Below are 15,990 nucleotides of genomic sequence, written 5' to 3'. Positions count from 1 at the left end.
TAAAGATGAAACCAAAGGGGCCAGTTCACAGTCAGGAACATAAGCTTGAAGATGATCTTTCATCAATAATTATCGATACAAATCATTTAAAATTATCTGTGAGGGTCTCACCTCACTGATCCACTAATTCTAAGAATGAAATGGTTGTAAATTTAAAGAAATATATTTTCAAAATGCTATGGTTTATATCTAAAAACTTGCTCCAGTGAAACAAACATTATTTTGCTAAAACTATTTTCCTTCCTTTTGAAATAACGTGTACATACATATATGTGCGTGTATATATACTTGTGTGCATGTATACTTACCTACACAGATTATCTGTAGAGATATGTATATGTATACATGAAATTTATGGTACTATTGCCAAGAGGGTACTGTTGTTTTTCACTATACCTGCTAGTTCATTTTTGCTAAAGGTCGGTGTACTACTGATTCTTTTGTATTTAGCCTCATTTCTACACTTTAGCATTAATTTATATACAATTAGATTAAATAAATCTTTAGCCAATTTATTTGGCTTTTTTGGCTAAATGATGATATACTTTAGCATTATCGTCTCTATTTTCTTAAATAGAGGGTTCAGAAGATGTTGGCACTTCTTCATGAACCAGATCCTTTTCATGCTCTGCCAGGTCCCCCTTGTGGACCGCTGGCTTCCATGGGAAGGCTATTTCCCTGTCAAATACGTAACTACTCCAAGTAATTCTCTGGCGACTCAAGATTCAACCACAGTTTAAACAAGCAGTAAGAACGTTTCATGTGTGGAAGGGCTCACCTTACACACTATTTCTGTTTCAGCTACAGAACCGGTGAAGATCAAGGTCTTTTGTGCCTGACTTGGAACGAAATCAAGAGTTTGGAGTAAAGTGGAGGTCTTTTCACATTCCAGGCAAAGATGTACTACCTGGTAATGAAATGCAGAAACAGTGGGATTTTTAAAAAATGTTCAAGGTGCTCCAGTTTTACTTTTTATGGCAAAGTCATAATTTTAATAGGAAAGAAGGTATACAAAAGCAATATAAATTTAAATACACAATTACAGATTGTATATGAAATTAATGCTGTAATCTTTTAATATTAAGCCATGAATAAAGGTTACTTGCTTGGGCTCACCAACCCCCCACCACACACACCCAGGACTCTTTACCTGTTGGACACTGCCATAGAGGGCAGCCTCCTCCATGGCTGTGATCACAATGTAGGGGTCGTTCATGAACTCTCTGATTAACTGCTCTATATGTCTGTTCCAATGAACTCCAACTGCAACAATCTGATGTGGGGCAGATTCCCTTTCTTCAACTTCAATAATTTTTTTAAAGTTATCTAATATAGGAAACATCTAAAAAATCAGCATAATTAATTTCACTTTTATTTCCAAAGAAACTAATAATTAGTTTGACAGAACATAAAATGTAAGGAATGTATATTTTCTGTTCTCAGAGTGGGAAAGGTCTTTAAACATGAAAGTAAAAACTAAAAAGGAAAAATGTTTATGTATAGACAAAATTAAAACAAACATCTAGGTAAATACCGGCAACACAGGTAACAAAGGATGAACAGCCTTATATAAAAACTTCTACAAACTAGTTAGAAAAAGATGATCCCAGTGAAAGAAAACAAGCGAAGGAAATGAACAAGCAGCTCCTAGAAGAATGGGTGCAAATGGCCAGTATGAATTAATGCTCAATTTAACAAAGTAATCAAGGAAATACAGATTAAGCAAATCAGATGCCACGTGTAACCGTCAGCCTAGAAAAGAAAGCTGGACGAGGGCCTCCTACTGCCAGGCGTGCAGGCAGTGTGGCGCGGAGGCACACTGCCAGAGGGAGTGCAAACCCATCTACACTTTCAGAGTGCCACTGAACAAGGCAGTGTTCCAGATACCAGCTTTGCAAATAAGAACTGAGGCAGTCAGTAAGTCACAAAGCCTGGGCTTTACCTTGGGGCCACTGCTGCTCCCAAAGGAATGCTCCTGACCTTCATGCTACACTGCTTCCAACAAGTGCCTTTTAAGAATTCATAGCCTTTGATCCATTAATCCCCTTCCTAGGAATTTATGCTAAGAAAACACGTGCCAAAAGATGTTTCTTCAGCTACACACATACACACAAATGATGCTAAATGTCCATATATAAGACAATCAGAAAATAAATTGTATGTCCACAGGGTTCAATACCACGTGGCCAGTAACAATCACGCTAGAGAACAGCTGGTAGCAGCACTCACAATGCTGTTCATTGAAATGCAAGTTACAAACCAATACATAAAATAAGGTCCTGATATTATTAATTATATGTATCAACAGACACAGGAATTACGAAAAGGAAAGAAATACTCTAAAACAGTAACAGTGGTTACGTAACCTCTGAGCATAAGATTATGGATGTTGGGGTTTTTCAAGGGTTCTTCTCTATTTCTCAAATTTTCTAAAATACAAGTATTGCTTACATAACCAGAAAAATATTGATTTTAGAAAATGTCCCTGGGAAAGAAATTCTGCTCTTCAAAGAGAACTTTAACATTGGGTAGAAAATTCAGATAAATGTTCTGTCCTCTTAATTATAGCCGTTAAAGGGAAACATTTTTTAGATTAACCAGCTTCTTCCCAACTAGACACGTTTCCTGACTCCTAAAAGACTTTAATTCTACATATATGTATATAATATATATATATATTTCTGAGTAGTACTGACATCTAAATAAATGCCATACTTACTTGTTCATTAGCTTCAGAGAATAAGACTTCCACCTCATCCAAAATCAGATGACAGAGTCTAAGAAACAACAAGCTTTGATATCTGAGAAGTCTCAGGAGGCTATGTGGTGTTGTGACAATTACATTGCCTACATTTTAAAAGAAAACACAGTTAACGCCTTAGATCTTCCACAGGTTTTTCTAACGTTTCCTTTGCTAAGATTCCACATACTTTCTAGAAATGCCTTTCAATGAAATAAACCCTGTGTTTCTTCCTCAGGTGGGTGTGAGAAGAGGCCTGCCCAGGCTGCCCCTGTACTGTCTGACTAAATACCTGTGTTCCCACCAGGTTTTGAGCTCCTGAAAGGCAGGGGGTGGTTTTAGTCAACAGCTAATAAACAGTAAGCGTTTAATAAATCGTTGATAAATGAATGAAAAGACTTAGCTTTCTCAGTAAAAACAGATGGAAGCCAAGAGTAAACCTTCACCACCAGCACTGATCGGTAACTGACAAGTGAGGCCTGGCTGATCATGCTGGCTCCCAGGCCTGCCCGAGCAGGCTTCCACTGTGTTCTCTAGGGAAAACCAAATAGCTTGGAAAGGATGCTTACACCCACTTGGAAGCTTCATACTTTTGGCTTCATCTTTGTGGAGTCCAACTGTTAATACCACAGGATGAACAACAGGCCTGGAGGACATGCTATAGTCTCCCAATAATTCAAAAACTAATTGGGCCTTTTTCCACCCAGGGCACACGATGACCGCCAGAGGCTGCAAAGACAAATAAAGTCACATGATTTTGGACAAAGGTTAAGCATCAAAGACACGCAGAACATCTCCCTGTACACAGTAAGCACTAAGTTTTTGCTGTCATCACGGTCACGCAGGTCAGAGAAGTCAAAATATAATTTCACTAGAATGGATTCAGACACACTGACTCAGATTCTGCTAGGGCTTAAACTAGGCACAAGTATTAAATCATCTAGTCCTTAACGTCCCCTTACAGGGTGAGACCTATTACTACCTCACTTCACAGGTGAGGAGCCTAAGGGACAGAAAGGTGAAGTTTGTTGCCCAAGGCTGCACAGCTAATATTCAGTAGAAGCGGGATTCAAAGCCAGGCAATCCGGCTCCAGACCTGCTGCTGCTGAGCACCAGGATGAACTGCCTCCTGAAAGGGGCCCTGAAAAAGGTGAACATCACTTCCTTAGGAGATTAAGTTCCCTACTGCAACATCTGACCCCTGCCCTCCACGATCCCACAGATCTCTCTCCATATCTGCCTGCCAAACACCTTCTTGGACACACGCCCTCAATCAACTGAAGACAAGAACGAGTCTCCTCTTTCTTTTATGCAGACGCAGGCAAGCGCCTGCTTCCAGGGCTCACGCCTAAATGCAGACTGACCCTGGAGATGCGGAAAAAGCAGAATGGACACAAGGGTCAGACCTGGACATTCCTTTCTGGCCCGGCCAGGGGTCTATCTCAACACAAGCTGCATCTCATCAGCGGGCTCAGCTGCTACCTGACTGAGTGATACAAACGCATCCATTTAATATTATGAAGTCAATACATCGTAACACAGCCAACGCGGATTTCCAAAGAGGACTCGTTAAACTACATGGCATAATCAGGAAAATAAACTAGTATCTTTCCTAAGATGAAATTCGAATTGTCTTTTGTACTGCTATTTTTCACCTTATAATGAGTGATGGAACCATCTGTAGTGTATCTTGGGAGAAGATCTGAGACGGGTCTCATACACATCAATTCACCTAACAGCCAAAACCCCAGCAAAGCAGATGTCACTCACTCACCATCATTTGACCCTCACATCCAATTTCTTTCCTTTCCACCATCCTTCTCAGCTATTAACTGATGCTTATGAGTGGGAAAAATAAAGTGGGATTATAAAACAGTGTGGGGTTCTGTGAAGATAATTTAAAGAAGAGGGACAAGATGACAGAAATCCTAAATTCAAGTCCCACTTCTTGTCACACTTGTCCGCAGGTAAGAACTTTTACCAGTAACTTTTCATGAGCTTAATTTTCTCATTTATAAAATAGTGAAAACAATACACGGCATGACCATCCCAAGGGTTTGCCATGATAATTACGTGAATCGAATCAGTTAGATAATTCTATAAACTGTACAGTCATCACTAAAAGCCAGGACTCTCCCAACTCAGCCGATGGCTCACAACTAGGGGTTCTCGGTAAGAATCAGTGTGAGAGAATCAGCGACTGTGTTGAGAAAAGAGTTTCTCATAGGACGGTCTCTGTTCTGCCAGGTTTTTTTTGTTTGTTTTTTGTTTTTGCTTTTTGGGTTTTTTTTTGCGGTACGCGGGCCTCTCACTGTTGCGGCCCCTCCCATCGCGGAGCACAGGCCCCGGATGCGCAGGCTCAGCGGCCATGGCTCACGGGCCCAGCTGCTCCACGGCATGTGGGATCTTCCCGGACCGGGGCACGAACCCGTGTCCCCTGCATCAGCAGGCGGACTCTCAACCACTGCGCCACCAGGGAAGCCCCCTGCCAGTTTTAATGTAACTTAAACTTTACCAAAGGTTAGGTGTCAAATTTAAAATAAATATTTAATCCATTTTGTTGTTAAACAAAAATGTCTTCAACTTACTCCATTTCTACTTGGTAATGACTTGTAGCAGCCCCCTGTTTGCAAAATCGTAAGCAGTGGTGGAAGGTACAACAAAGGGTCATTTCCACAATGAGAAATGACCACCATGTCACAGCCACGTGCTATGGGAGGCCAAGAGTAAGATTCAGTGTGGCTGGGGCCCGGAAACTTATTCCTTTGAAGAGCCTACAAAACATCAACAACAACCAAAACAACAATAAAACCCAGAAAACTAATAAACTTCTCATTGCTCACTTTACCCCAAGAACGAGTATACATTGCTTAATCTGGTATTATCCAAAACCTAACTTAATAAGTCCCCCCCCCCCCCCCCGAATCTTTTCCAGCAACAAACTCCTGCTCAAAAGACCCTCGCTTTTCTGGGCTCCCAACTGAAAGGATCCAATAGGCAGTCTGTTGAAACACGAGGTGCTTAACGTTTCACCACAGCAAAGATGTGGCTTCTCTTCCTCCTGATAAGCTGCTGGTGCATCGGCTCCACTTAGAAAGCTTTTTAAAAACTTGCCTTTGTTTGCTTATTTTTCTGTGTAATCCGCTGTCATCAAGACCTCCCAAATGTTCCACAGAGGAGAGTTCTCCAGCCACACCGATGAGATCTGCCAACAGGGTGAACTCATCAGCACCGTCCTCTCTCTGAAGGTCTCATCCCCCGGCCCCGAACCCCAGCTGCACTCGGGACTGGGGTTCCCCTGCAACACCACCCTTTGTGCTGCAACTTTCTCAGTTGAATTTCTTGGTTTGGTGGAGAACAAATTTCGGCAGCTTCTCGACAAAGGGTGCAGGGGAAGGAAATCGGAGATTCTGCACGTGTGAAAATGTCTTCATTCTATCCTTACACCTCAGGAATGGTTTGAGTACAGACCTCTAGGCTGGAAATAACTTTTCACGAGAATTGTGGAGTCACTGCTCTGCTGGTGAACTGTGGGAAAGTCTGAAGTCATTCTGATTCCTGACCCCGCCGTGGGATGGGTTCCTCCTCTCTGGAAGCTTTCACGATCTCTGAATCCCTCCAGTTCAGATGCTTCGTAGCAACGTGTCTACGCTCCTGCTCCTCGGTTGTGCTGGGTCTCCGGTCGGCAAACCCTCTCAATTTAGAAAGTCATATCCATTAAGTAAGGAAAGTGTCCATGTGTTATTCTCAGAATTTTCGGTCCTCTGCCGTCATTCTTTCTAGAAATCCCACTCAGATACGAGACCTCAAATTGACCCTCAAATTCTCTTCCCCCCCCATTTCCATCTCTTTGTCTTTGTGTTCTACTTTCTGATTGTTAACTTCTATCTTACCTCTCATATCTACTGTTTTTTTATTTCCATAGCATTTTTAATTTCTAAGAGCACTTTTTATCTCTGACTGTTCCTTTTGTTTTTAGTAGCACCCTATTATTGTTAAATCCAAGCAATATCTTCTCTTATCTCTGAGGATATCTATTTTCTAATGTTTTCTTCCACTCCTTAACATTGTTTGTTTCTTTCAGAGTTTGTTTTGGTCTTTTTTTTTTTTTCCTAGGTTAAGGCTTTCTTCCAATGTCCAAGGATCCCTGATGTCTGCTCACATCGAGGACACTGAAAGCTGACTATATCCGCAGGCAGGGCAGAGCTCATCACCATGTGAGCGTCACATCACTGCAAGGAGACAGGCAGCGAGCATGCATTTTTACTGAGAGGATTCGAAAACAGCATCACCGCAAGGTCATTCTCTAGCGCCATTCGGTTTCTCCAAACAGAGCCTCCAATCTCCTTCCTGAGAAACTGGCTGAAGATGTTCAGGAAACAAGGCAGGGAGTTCACTGCCCTCCCCGTGTCACTCCTTCCTCAGGTGGTCAGCCATCCTGGCTGCTTCTTTTCCATCTTCCAAAAGCCTGTAGAAATTCCTTGTCTAATAAAGGCTCCGCTCTCATTCTATTCATGCTTGTCGTTTTTTTGTTTTTACTTTTTTTCAATATCAAGAGGGAAGTAGATAAAGATTTATGATCTAAACCGATGATCTAAGTGAAACCACAGGTCTATAACGCAATTCTGAAAAGAGTACTAAGAAGTACATTCTAACTGCCCTGACTACTTGTGCCCCTTCTAAGCCCCTTTTCAGAGGCGCATTTGAAAACTTATTTCAGAAAAGCACTTAGGTTTCTCCACAAAAGAATTATTCACTTATAAGAAGTTAACCTCGACTTTAAGAATAAATGAGAAATTAATAATAAAATCTTAAAAGAAAATTTCAAAAGCAAAGAAATTATATAAATGCAAACTTAAAACTGCTTTATTAAAAATCTTTCTATGTTAGAGCAGGTCAGTCCTCCTTCACAAGCCTGGTCTGAGCCCCGTCACCTTTTTCAGGTCTGCCGAGAGTGGCGCCGTGTTGATGGACAAGCAGGGCTCGACCCTGGTCCGCAGAACGACCAAGGGCAGCTGGGAGCCTGACTTCAACCTCTGCAACTAAGAACACAGATGTCAGATGGCTCTGCCCTGTGGTGTTAGCACAGAATACCAAGAACTTTATGGAAATAAAGAAGATATAAGAGTTTGGTTTCCATGTAAAACCCTAAGTTTATATGCTTATAAAAACCCACCAAAATTACCAAAATAAAAGGAAGATTATCCATTACCCAAAAGAGCCATGTCTCTAAAGCAATAATTCATTAGATAATTTCTAAAAGGGTATCTTCAGGTAAAGTCCTCCATGCAAGGAGTTTGTCTTCATATCTCAAATCTTGAGGGAGGAAGGGGAAGGATTTAAAGAGTAAACAGTTTTCTCTTGCGGGTGTTTGCCATACCTGCTGCAGATCAGAGATTCCATCGGCTCTCAAATGATCAGGATTTAGAAACTGCAATAATCTGTAAAATAAAAGGATAATTTGAAGAAGAAAGGAGTGTTTATATTTCTTCAGTTGAGCTATTATTCTAATTCTTCTTCGACAGAGGTAAAATGAACTCTGCCTCCCAAGGCATGGCTATGACATTCCTGCTTGTTCTGTTTTGCCTTGTCTATTGCTACATAAGGGGCCATGGGGGTCTTGCCAGTCTCATGCTTGCCCCCTCTCCCTCCCGCACTGGGCCCTGCTCTGTGGACACAGCACTGCCAATCCCAGGACCATTTGCTCTGGACATGGAGAAAGACTGCATGATCACTAGGTCATCTCATGTTTCTTCTAAGAAACCCACTGCCTCCTTCCTTTTTTTGCTGTTTGATCTTTAATCACTTCAAGGTTCCCTGGAACCCACCACAGACTGATAGAATAACTGATGTCATTTCACCAGTGGGTTCTAAGTAAAGGGCATGTAGCTAAAAGAAATGAGCTGCATGGATAACCAAGGTCTTTGGTTCCAAGGAAAATAACCTGTTGTAGCACCACAACTTTCAGGTATTAGGTGGAGGGATGCCTGGGTAAGAGGATGTCAACTCTGGTACATTAACAGCCACCCCCAGATCCACGGGCTCCATGGCGGCCTTCAGAGCCCTCGGCCCTGGACACGGTGAGGACCTCCTGCTGGGCAAGGGGACATCACAGGGCCACAGAGTGGCCTCTGGGAAGTCGGGACACCGAAATGGCTGTAGGGTCAACACCCTCTCCCCAGTCATCTCAGGCCAGTTAGTGGATGCAGTACAACCTACCCACTTCTGAACTGTCTCAAACACTTTGTCACTCTGGTGGTTTTAGAGCAGCCACAGTTACTTGGAACATAAGAGCATTTTTAAGCTAGTAGGGTAAGAAATCATAAAAATTGGTAGGAAAATATTTTGTAGACTAAACAAGTATAAAATGAAGTGATTGCTCTACTGTTAACACCTTGTAAGTGAATACTTTGTGAATCTGGCAGGACAAAAAAACCCCCCAAAATCCTGAAGTTCTACACTGCAAATAATTAAACAGTTTCTCCAGCAGGTGGTAGATCTATTTAACGTCAGAAAACTGGGAAGAAAGCAAGCACCAACCCATATAAAATCAACAGCCCCAAAAGATCAACTATATATAATTTGTTTCATAAAACTGTTCACTTGACAAGAGAATCAGGAACAGGAGGGAGAGCATGACTATTTACAGTGGAACAAAGCTTTAAACAGAAAACTCTACTCTAGCAAATGGAAAAGAAAAAAACGTGTGTGTATATATATTTATTTACTTTATAGGAATGCAGGTTTGAAATTAATAATAAAATCATATTTTCAATTCTTCCTGCTTACACTGTTTTTTACAATTATTTCAATTAAAAATTTAGGCCAAGAAAAAGATCCGTACTTCACACAGCTGTTCTTCTCATTGTATCCTTTCTTCTCAGCCAATCTAAGTGGTTTCTCATTTGACTTCTGACATAAAGCATCACTAGAAATCAAAAACTTTTATTAAAATTTCTGAACCCATTTATCCCCAACCTCAAAATACCGTTATTTTCTGGGAGACAATTTAAGAAGTTCCACTGGAGTAACCTGATCAACTTCAGTAAATTCTGTGAGAACTGAAACTGAGTCCTTTGAGTAGGAAAACCATTTTGACAGTCCTGGGCTGCCAAGAGCGAGCAAGCCCACTACATCCTCTCTTCCTTGCTGATTACAACTAGAAACTTGGGACGAAGTATGCAACGACTACAACTAAAACGTGAAAAGCCACCAGAGCTATGGAGAGTTTCCTGGCTTTCCCTTGGTGTTGAGCTGAGGGCAGCCCGAGTCGCAGAATGGCGTAGAAGATGCAGACATCAAAAACCCTGAGAGAAACTCTCTACCATCATCCCTTAGTGTCTACAGGAGACTGGTTCCAGGAGCCCTGCGGATACCGAAATGCACGGATGCTCATATAAGATGGTGCAGTACAGTCAGCCCTCCGTACCCAGGGGACCTGTGTCAGTGCGGATGCAGGAGCTGTGAATAAGGAGGGCCGACTGTACTTCAAGCCAGAGAAAAGGCAAGGGCCTTAAACCAGAGGATGTAAGGAATCCCGACTTCTCTCTTCTCTTCCTCTCCTGGCCCTGCCCCAAGGGCAGCTCTGATCACGGAGCTGCAGGCTGCAGTGGTAACGGCAGTGTGGTCACTTAAAACCCTGAGAGAAAACTTCTCCCTCCCTCTAAGGAACCGGGAAATAGGGACCCAGTAGTCTAAAGACTGTACAAGGAAAATCCCCCTCATTTTTCCTCTCTTATTTCTATTGCTATTTTATTACACAAGCAGCCCCAATCACACAGAACTGCATGGTAGCTTCTCCACAAGAAACCATCTACCTGGTCAGAGGAACAGAGAGAGAGAGCATCTAGAAAATGGCGAATGTGAGGAAAATCCTGGGGGAAAAAAGAAGAGATAGAGAGCTGGGTGGCGGGGTGGGGGGGAGTCCCTTATTTCTTTTTATGGCCCCAAAAGAAGTCCCACGCTCACCCCAAGTTGAGCATATTCAGAACAGACCCAAAGCAGTGTACCAAAGACTTAGAAACAGTGCCACAATCACCACCCACGGTAAGTGAGACAGAGTTTGAGGTCTGAACCTTAAGGAAGTGATGACCTCCTGCTAAAACAAACAACAAAAACAACAAAGTTAACATCCTCCAGCGGATTCTAAACCAGAGTCTCATACCATAATATTCCAAATATCCAGGATGCAATCCAAAATTACTTGACATACAAAGAATCAGGAAAATCAGGCAGACTGTAGAGGGAAAAAATAATCAACACGTGCCAACCCCAGCACAGCTCAGAAGTGTGAATTATCAAGCAGCTCTTATAACCATGCTCCATAAGAAAAGGAAAGGGGAGCACTGTTGAACGGCATGATAAGAACTCTCCTTTCTTCTCAGCAAAAAAAAATACAGATTAGAAAAAAATTAAATAAAAATTTTATTTAATTATAAAATATAATACATCAAATAAAGAATTCACTGGATGGGCTTAATAGCAAAATGGAGATGACAGAAGAGTCAATTAAACATAGATCAGCAGAATTATTAACACGACAAACAGCAAGAAAAGGTTGCAAAAATGAACAGACCCTCAGGGACATTTGTCTCATAAGAGTCTCAAAAGGAGAGGAGAAAGAGATGAGTGCAGAAAAAATATTTGTAGAATAACAGCTGAATACTTACCAAATTTGATGAAAAGACAGAAACCTACAAATGAAGAGCCCTAATGATCCCCAAGCATGAGAAACGTGAGCAAAACTACACCAAGACATGTGATACAATAATTAAATTGTTCAAAACGGCAATAAAGAGAAAATCTTAAAAGCAGAGGAAAAGGACATGCTGCACACAGAGGAACAAAGAAAAAAGACGATGGTAGATTTTGCACTGGTAACAATATGAGCAAGCAGATGGTGGAGCAACATCTTTAAAACACAGGGGAAAAGAAATTTAAACCTTGAATTCTATCCTTGCAAAGGTTTTGTGTTTTTTTAAATGAAGCTAAAATATTTTTTCAGACACACAAAAGCTGAAAGAATTCATCACCAGCAGACCCATAATACAAGAAATAGTAAAGGAAGTCCTTCAGGTAGAAGGAAAATGGTACCAGATGGAAATCTGCATCTACACAAAAACTGAAAAGCATGGGTGGTAACTACGTGGGTAGATATATAATTTTTTTATTATTTATTTGAATCCCTCTAAAAGAAAAGTCACTATTTAAATACAAACAATAATAGATTCCAGCATTTATAACAAATGTATAAATAAAATGTATGACAACACTAGCATAAAGTTCAGAAGGGGAGAAATGGAAGCTTCCCATTTTAAGATCTTACACTACATGTGAAATGTATAACATTACAATACATCCTTTCTGTGATCTCATTAGTATCACTGACATGGATCTTGATGAGGACAGGGTTACAAAGTCTTTGATGCTCATCTTCAAAACTATAACAGACCATTCTTTGCTTTCCACCAACTTGAACTGCCATCTGGCCCACATTTACCCATCCTTTACATCAAGACAGTGTCACTGGACCTGCCTTACAGACACAACTTTGTCTGATAAGGTAACAAGGAGACAAGAATCACTACCACTTTTTGGTCAACGGTGCTGCTAGCCAGTTGTCAAACATTTTAATTTTAAATTAACATATGTTTAATCGATATTTCCAAGGTCACTCTTTTTTTGAAACTGAATATTCTTCTATCATCAATATTACAGAATGCTGTATAAAACAATATTATACTTAAGTCTCTAGTCAATTACACTGGTTTTCAAATCATACCTTGCTGCTGGTATATCTGGATCGGCATACGTGGTTATGCCTCTTTTCATTGGCCAATACACTGAAGACTCAACACACTGTAAAACAATTTTTTTCAGAAAGAATAATTATGCTAACATGATATACATTCTTGAGGAATCAAAATTTCATGGGAGTTATTCTCACAGACAACCATCCCAGATAACATTCAGGCAACACAGATATGAAGAGACCAAGAACTGGAGAGCTGGGTGATTATGCCACTGCTATAACCACTAGATTGAAATATCCAAATAGCAGGCAGCTGCCTTTTCATATAATCAGTATTTAAAATGTCCTGGAATTACTTTCACCTGTCTTTTCAAAAGACCTGGAGGGACAGGTTAGACTTGACCTTAACTATCAGAGTGTCCCATAATTCCAGATTTTTACACCCTTGTTAAAATGAGAATAAATACCTAATTTTGTAGAGTGGTCAGTAAGCCAAGAACAAGGATTTGAGTTTAAAAGTGTCTCCCACTTGGAAATTTTATTTATAAGCCATGATTACTAAATCTTTATAAATTTAAGTAATTTTTTTTTTTTTTTTTTTTTGTGGCGATACGCGGGACTCTCACTGTTGTGGCCTCTCCCGTTGCGGAGCACAGGCTCCGGACGTGCAGGCTCAGCGGCCATGGCTCACGGGCCCAGCCGCCCCACGGCTTGTGGGATCTTCCCGGACCGGGACACGAACCCACATCCCCCGCATCGGCAGGCGGACTCTCAACCACTGCGCCACCAGGGAAGCCCCAATTTAAGTAATTTTTTAAAAGTCTCTTCCGGACTCACATATTCCTGTTGGGAAACCCTTACTAGATAATACATGCGTCTGCTATGAAATACATAAAATACAAAATCATATACAGTGAAAATTAAGACTTCAAGAAAATTAAACCACCTAGGTTTTCTATGCCTACCTAGAGCTATCTCCTTATTTTCAACATGGACTTCCAGAAATACTCAATGCATTTCAAGAGTATATAGTATATATAACATGGTATTTTGTTTTTTGTGTTTTTTTTTGCAGTATGTGGGCCTCTCACTGTTGTGGCCTCTCCTGTTGTGGAGCACAGGCTCCAGACGCGCAGGCTCAGCGGCCACGGCTCACGGGCTCAGCCGCTACACGGCATGTGGGATCTTCCCGGATCGGGGCACAAACCCATGTCCCCTGCATTGGCAGGCGGACTCTCAACCACTGCGCCACCAGAGAAGTCCTGTAACATGTTTTTTAACATGAAGAATAAAGCATGCTTTTTCTTTTCACTTAGTAATATCTCTGGGAGTTAACAGTATACATTGCAGCTCATTAATTATTTCCAGTTCTCCTTCTGGCTAGTCAGCAGGAATGTACTTTTATGATCCTTTGCAGTTACATGATCATATGACTTGCTTTAACCAATGATACATAATCAGAAGTGACATGTGTCACTTCTGGGTAGAAGGACTTTATAGCAGGTTCACAGTTCTCTTTTCCCTTTATCCCCCGCCACTACGATTATGATGTTCTAGGTGATGAACCCAGGTCCTTGAGTAAGGATTATATGGAGCAGAACATCCCCCCAGCTTCAAGAACGCATATTGTATGACTGCAAAACAAAGTTTTTTTGTGTTAAGCTACTAAAGTTAAACAACAACAACAACAAAAAGAACAAGGACTTGACAAGGGAGGAGCTGGAGTTACCCTGTTCTTTTGAAACAGAGCAAACATGTAAACTTATATTTTTTCATGAATGAAACTATCATAGCCATATTTTTGGTTCCTAGTAGATTTTAAAGGAGAATATTCTAAAATGAACATTATATGAACTTTGTATTTAATGAACATTTAAAAAGACCACCTTATTTACATCTTTTAAGGAGACGCACTGTTGTTTCTTTTCTGATTTTTTTTTGGGTGAATCTCTCAATGAATCCGTATTACACTTTATAGTTGTATCTGCAAAATACAAATAGTAATAAAAATTATCTTAGAAAGTGTTATTAATAAATAGAAAATAGGACAAAAAGGATTATACTAGGGCTTCCCTGGTGGCGCAGCGGTTAAGAATCCACCTGTCAATGCAGGGGACATGGGTTCGAGCCCTGGTCCGGGAAGATCCCACATGCTGCGGAGCAACTAAGCCCGTGCACCACAACTACTGAGTCTGCGCTCCAGAGCCCGCGAGCCACAACTCCTGAAGCCTGGGTGCATAGAGCCCATGCTCTGCAACGAGAAGCCACTGCAATGAGAAGCCCACTCACCGCAACCAAGAGTAGCCCCCGCTCAGCACAACTAGAAAAAGCCCACGCAGAACAACAAAGACCCAACAACACAGCACCCACCCCCAAAAAAAAACCTTAAAAAAAAAAAGGATTATACTAAAAAAAAGTACTATTGTAAAACCTTAATATATAAAATTGTTATGGAATAGGATTTTGTGTTATACTTTACTTGAGGGGATTCAATTTAAAAATCTTGTTTCAACCTATTAAAAAATGTTTTATAAATTCCTTTAATGGCTAAAAATTAACCATAATTTATTTTCCCAACTTGGCAGAATCTATTTTGCAAAGGTCACAACGTGACTCCCAACACACGCTATTCTTACAATGTGATCTTCACACTTCTGCCACGGAGAGATGGGCTCATACTCCTTTCCCGACTGCCTGGGTGGGCTTGTAAACATGGAAGGGGTGTTATGTGACTTCCAAAGCTAGATCACAAAAACGTCACACACTTATGACTTGCTCTCTTTGATGCTCACTTCTGAAGCCCAGCCGTCACGTTGTGAGGAAGCCCAAGCAACCAGATGGAAAGGCCACTACACGTATTTCAGATGACAGCCCCAGCTGAGACAAAGCAGACTTCAGATCAAAGAATATTATCTGAGATAAAAGGGTCATTTAATAATGACGCAGATCAATTCATCAAGAGGACATAAAAGTTCTAAACTTTCACGTACCTAAGTAACAGCCTCGAAATACATGAAACAGAAACTGATAGAATTGAAAGGAGACAAAAATAAAACAATTGCAAAGTTGGAGATATCAACATCCGTCCTTCAGTAGTTGATAGATGGGTTGACAAAAAAAAAATCAATAAAGACGGAGAAGACCTGAAAACACTATCAACCAACATGACGTAACTGATCTTTACGTAACACTCTCCCCAACAATAACAGAACATACATTCTTTTCAAGTACACACACAGCCTTTTCCAAGTGAGACCATATTCTGGGTCATAATACACGTTTAATACATTTTAAAAGATTCAAGTCAGGGCTTCCCTGGTGGCGCAGTGGTTGAGAGTCCACGTGCCGATGCAGGGGACATGGGTTTGTGCCCCGCTCCGGGAAGATCCCACATGCCGCAGAGCGGCTGGGCCCGTGAGCCATGGCCGCTGAGCCTGCGCGTCCAGAGCCTGTGCTCCGCAACGGGAGAGGACACAACAGTGAGAGGTCTGCGTACCAG

At 41.2% G+C, this 15,990-nt stretch overlaps 1 protein-coding gene across 2 annotated transcripts in view; it reads right to left on the bottom strand.

Annotated features, from left to right (window-relative positions):
• Positions 1-15,990, bottom strand: part of TDRD12 (tudor domain containing 12) — a 74,391-nt gene that overhangs the window by 29,164 nt on the left and 29,237 nt on the right. For both annotated transcript variants that reach the window (XM_024734089.1, XM_024734088.1), the window contains exons 8-17: positions 14,378-14,475; positions 12,522-12,598; positions 9,585-9,668; positions 8,121-8,181; positions 7,675-7,782; positions 5,329-5,514; positions 3,310-3,469; positions 2,720-2,847; positions 1,151-1,342; positions 779-907 (exon numbers count right to left, since the gene is read on the bottom strand). In XM_024734089.1, coding sequence (XP_024589857.1) covers positions 779-907; positions 1,151-1,342; positions 2,720-2,847; positions 3,310-3,469; positions 5,329-5,514; positions 7,675-7,782; positions 8,121-8,181; positions 9,585-9,668; positions 12,522-12,598; positions 14,378-14,475 — 1,223 coding nt within the window. The remainder of the gene's footprint in view (positions 1-778; positions 908-1,150; positions 1,343-2,719; positions 2,848-3,309; positions 3,470-5,328; positions 5,515-7,674; positions 7,783-8,120; positions 8,182-9,584; positions 9,669-12,521; positions 12,599-14,377; positions 14,476-15,990) is intronic.

Source organism: Neophocaena asiaeorientalis, unplaced genomic scaffold (genome assembly GCF_003031525.2).
Source record: "Neophocaena asiaeorientalis asiaeorientalis breed wild unplaced genomic scaffold, Neophocaena_asiaeorientalis_V1.1 scaffold280, whole genome shotgun sequence".
Lineage (NCBI taxonomy): Eukaryota > Metazoa > Chordata > Mammalia > Artiodactyla > Phocoenidae > Neophocaena > Neophocaena asiaeorientalis.
The sequence above is the reverse complement of the archived record's forward strand: the minus strand, read 5'-3'. Positions and strand labels throughout refer to the sequence as shown.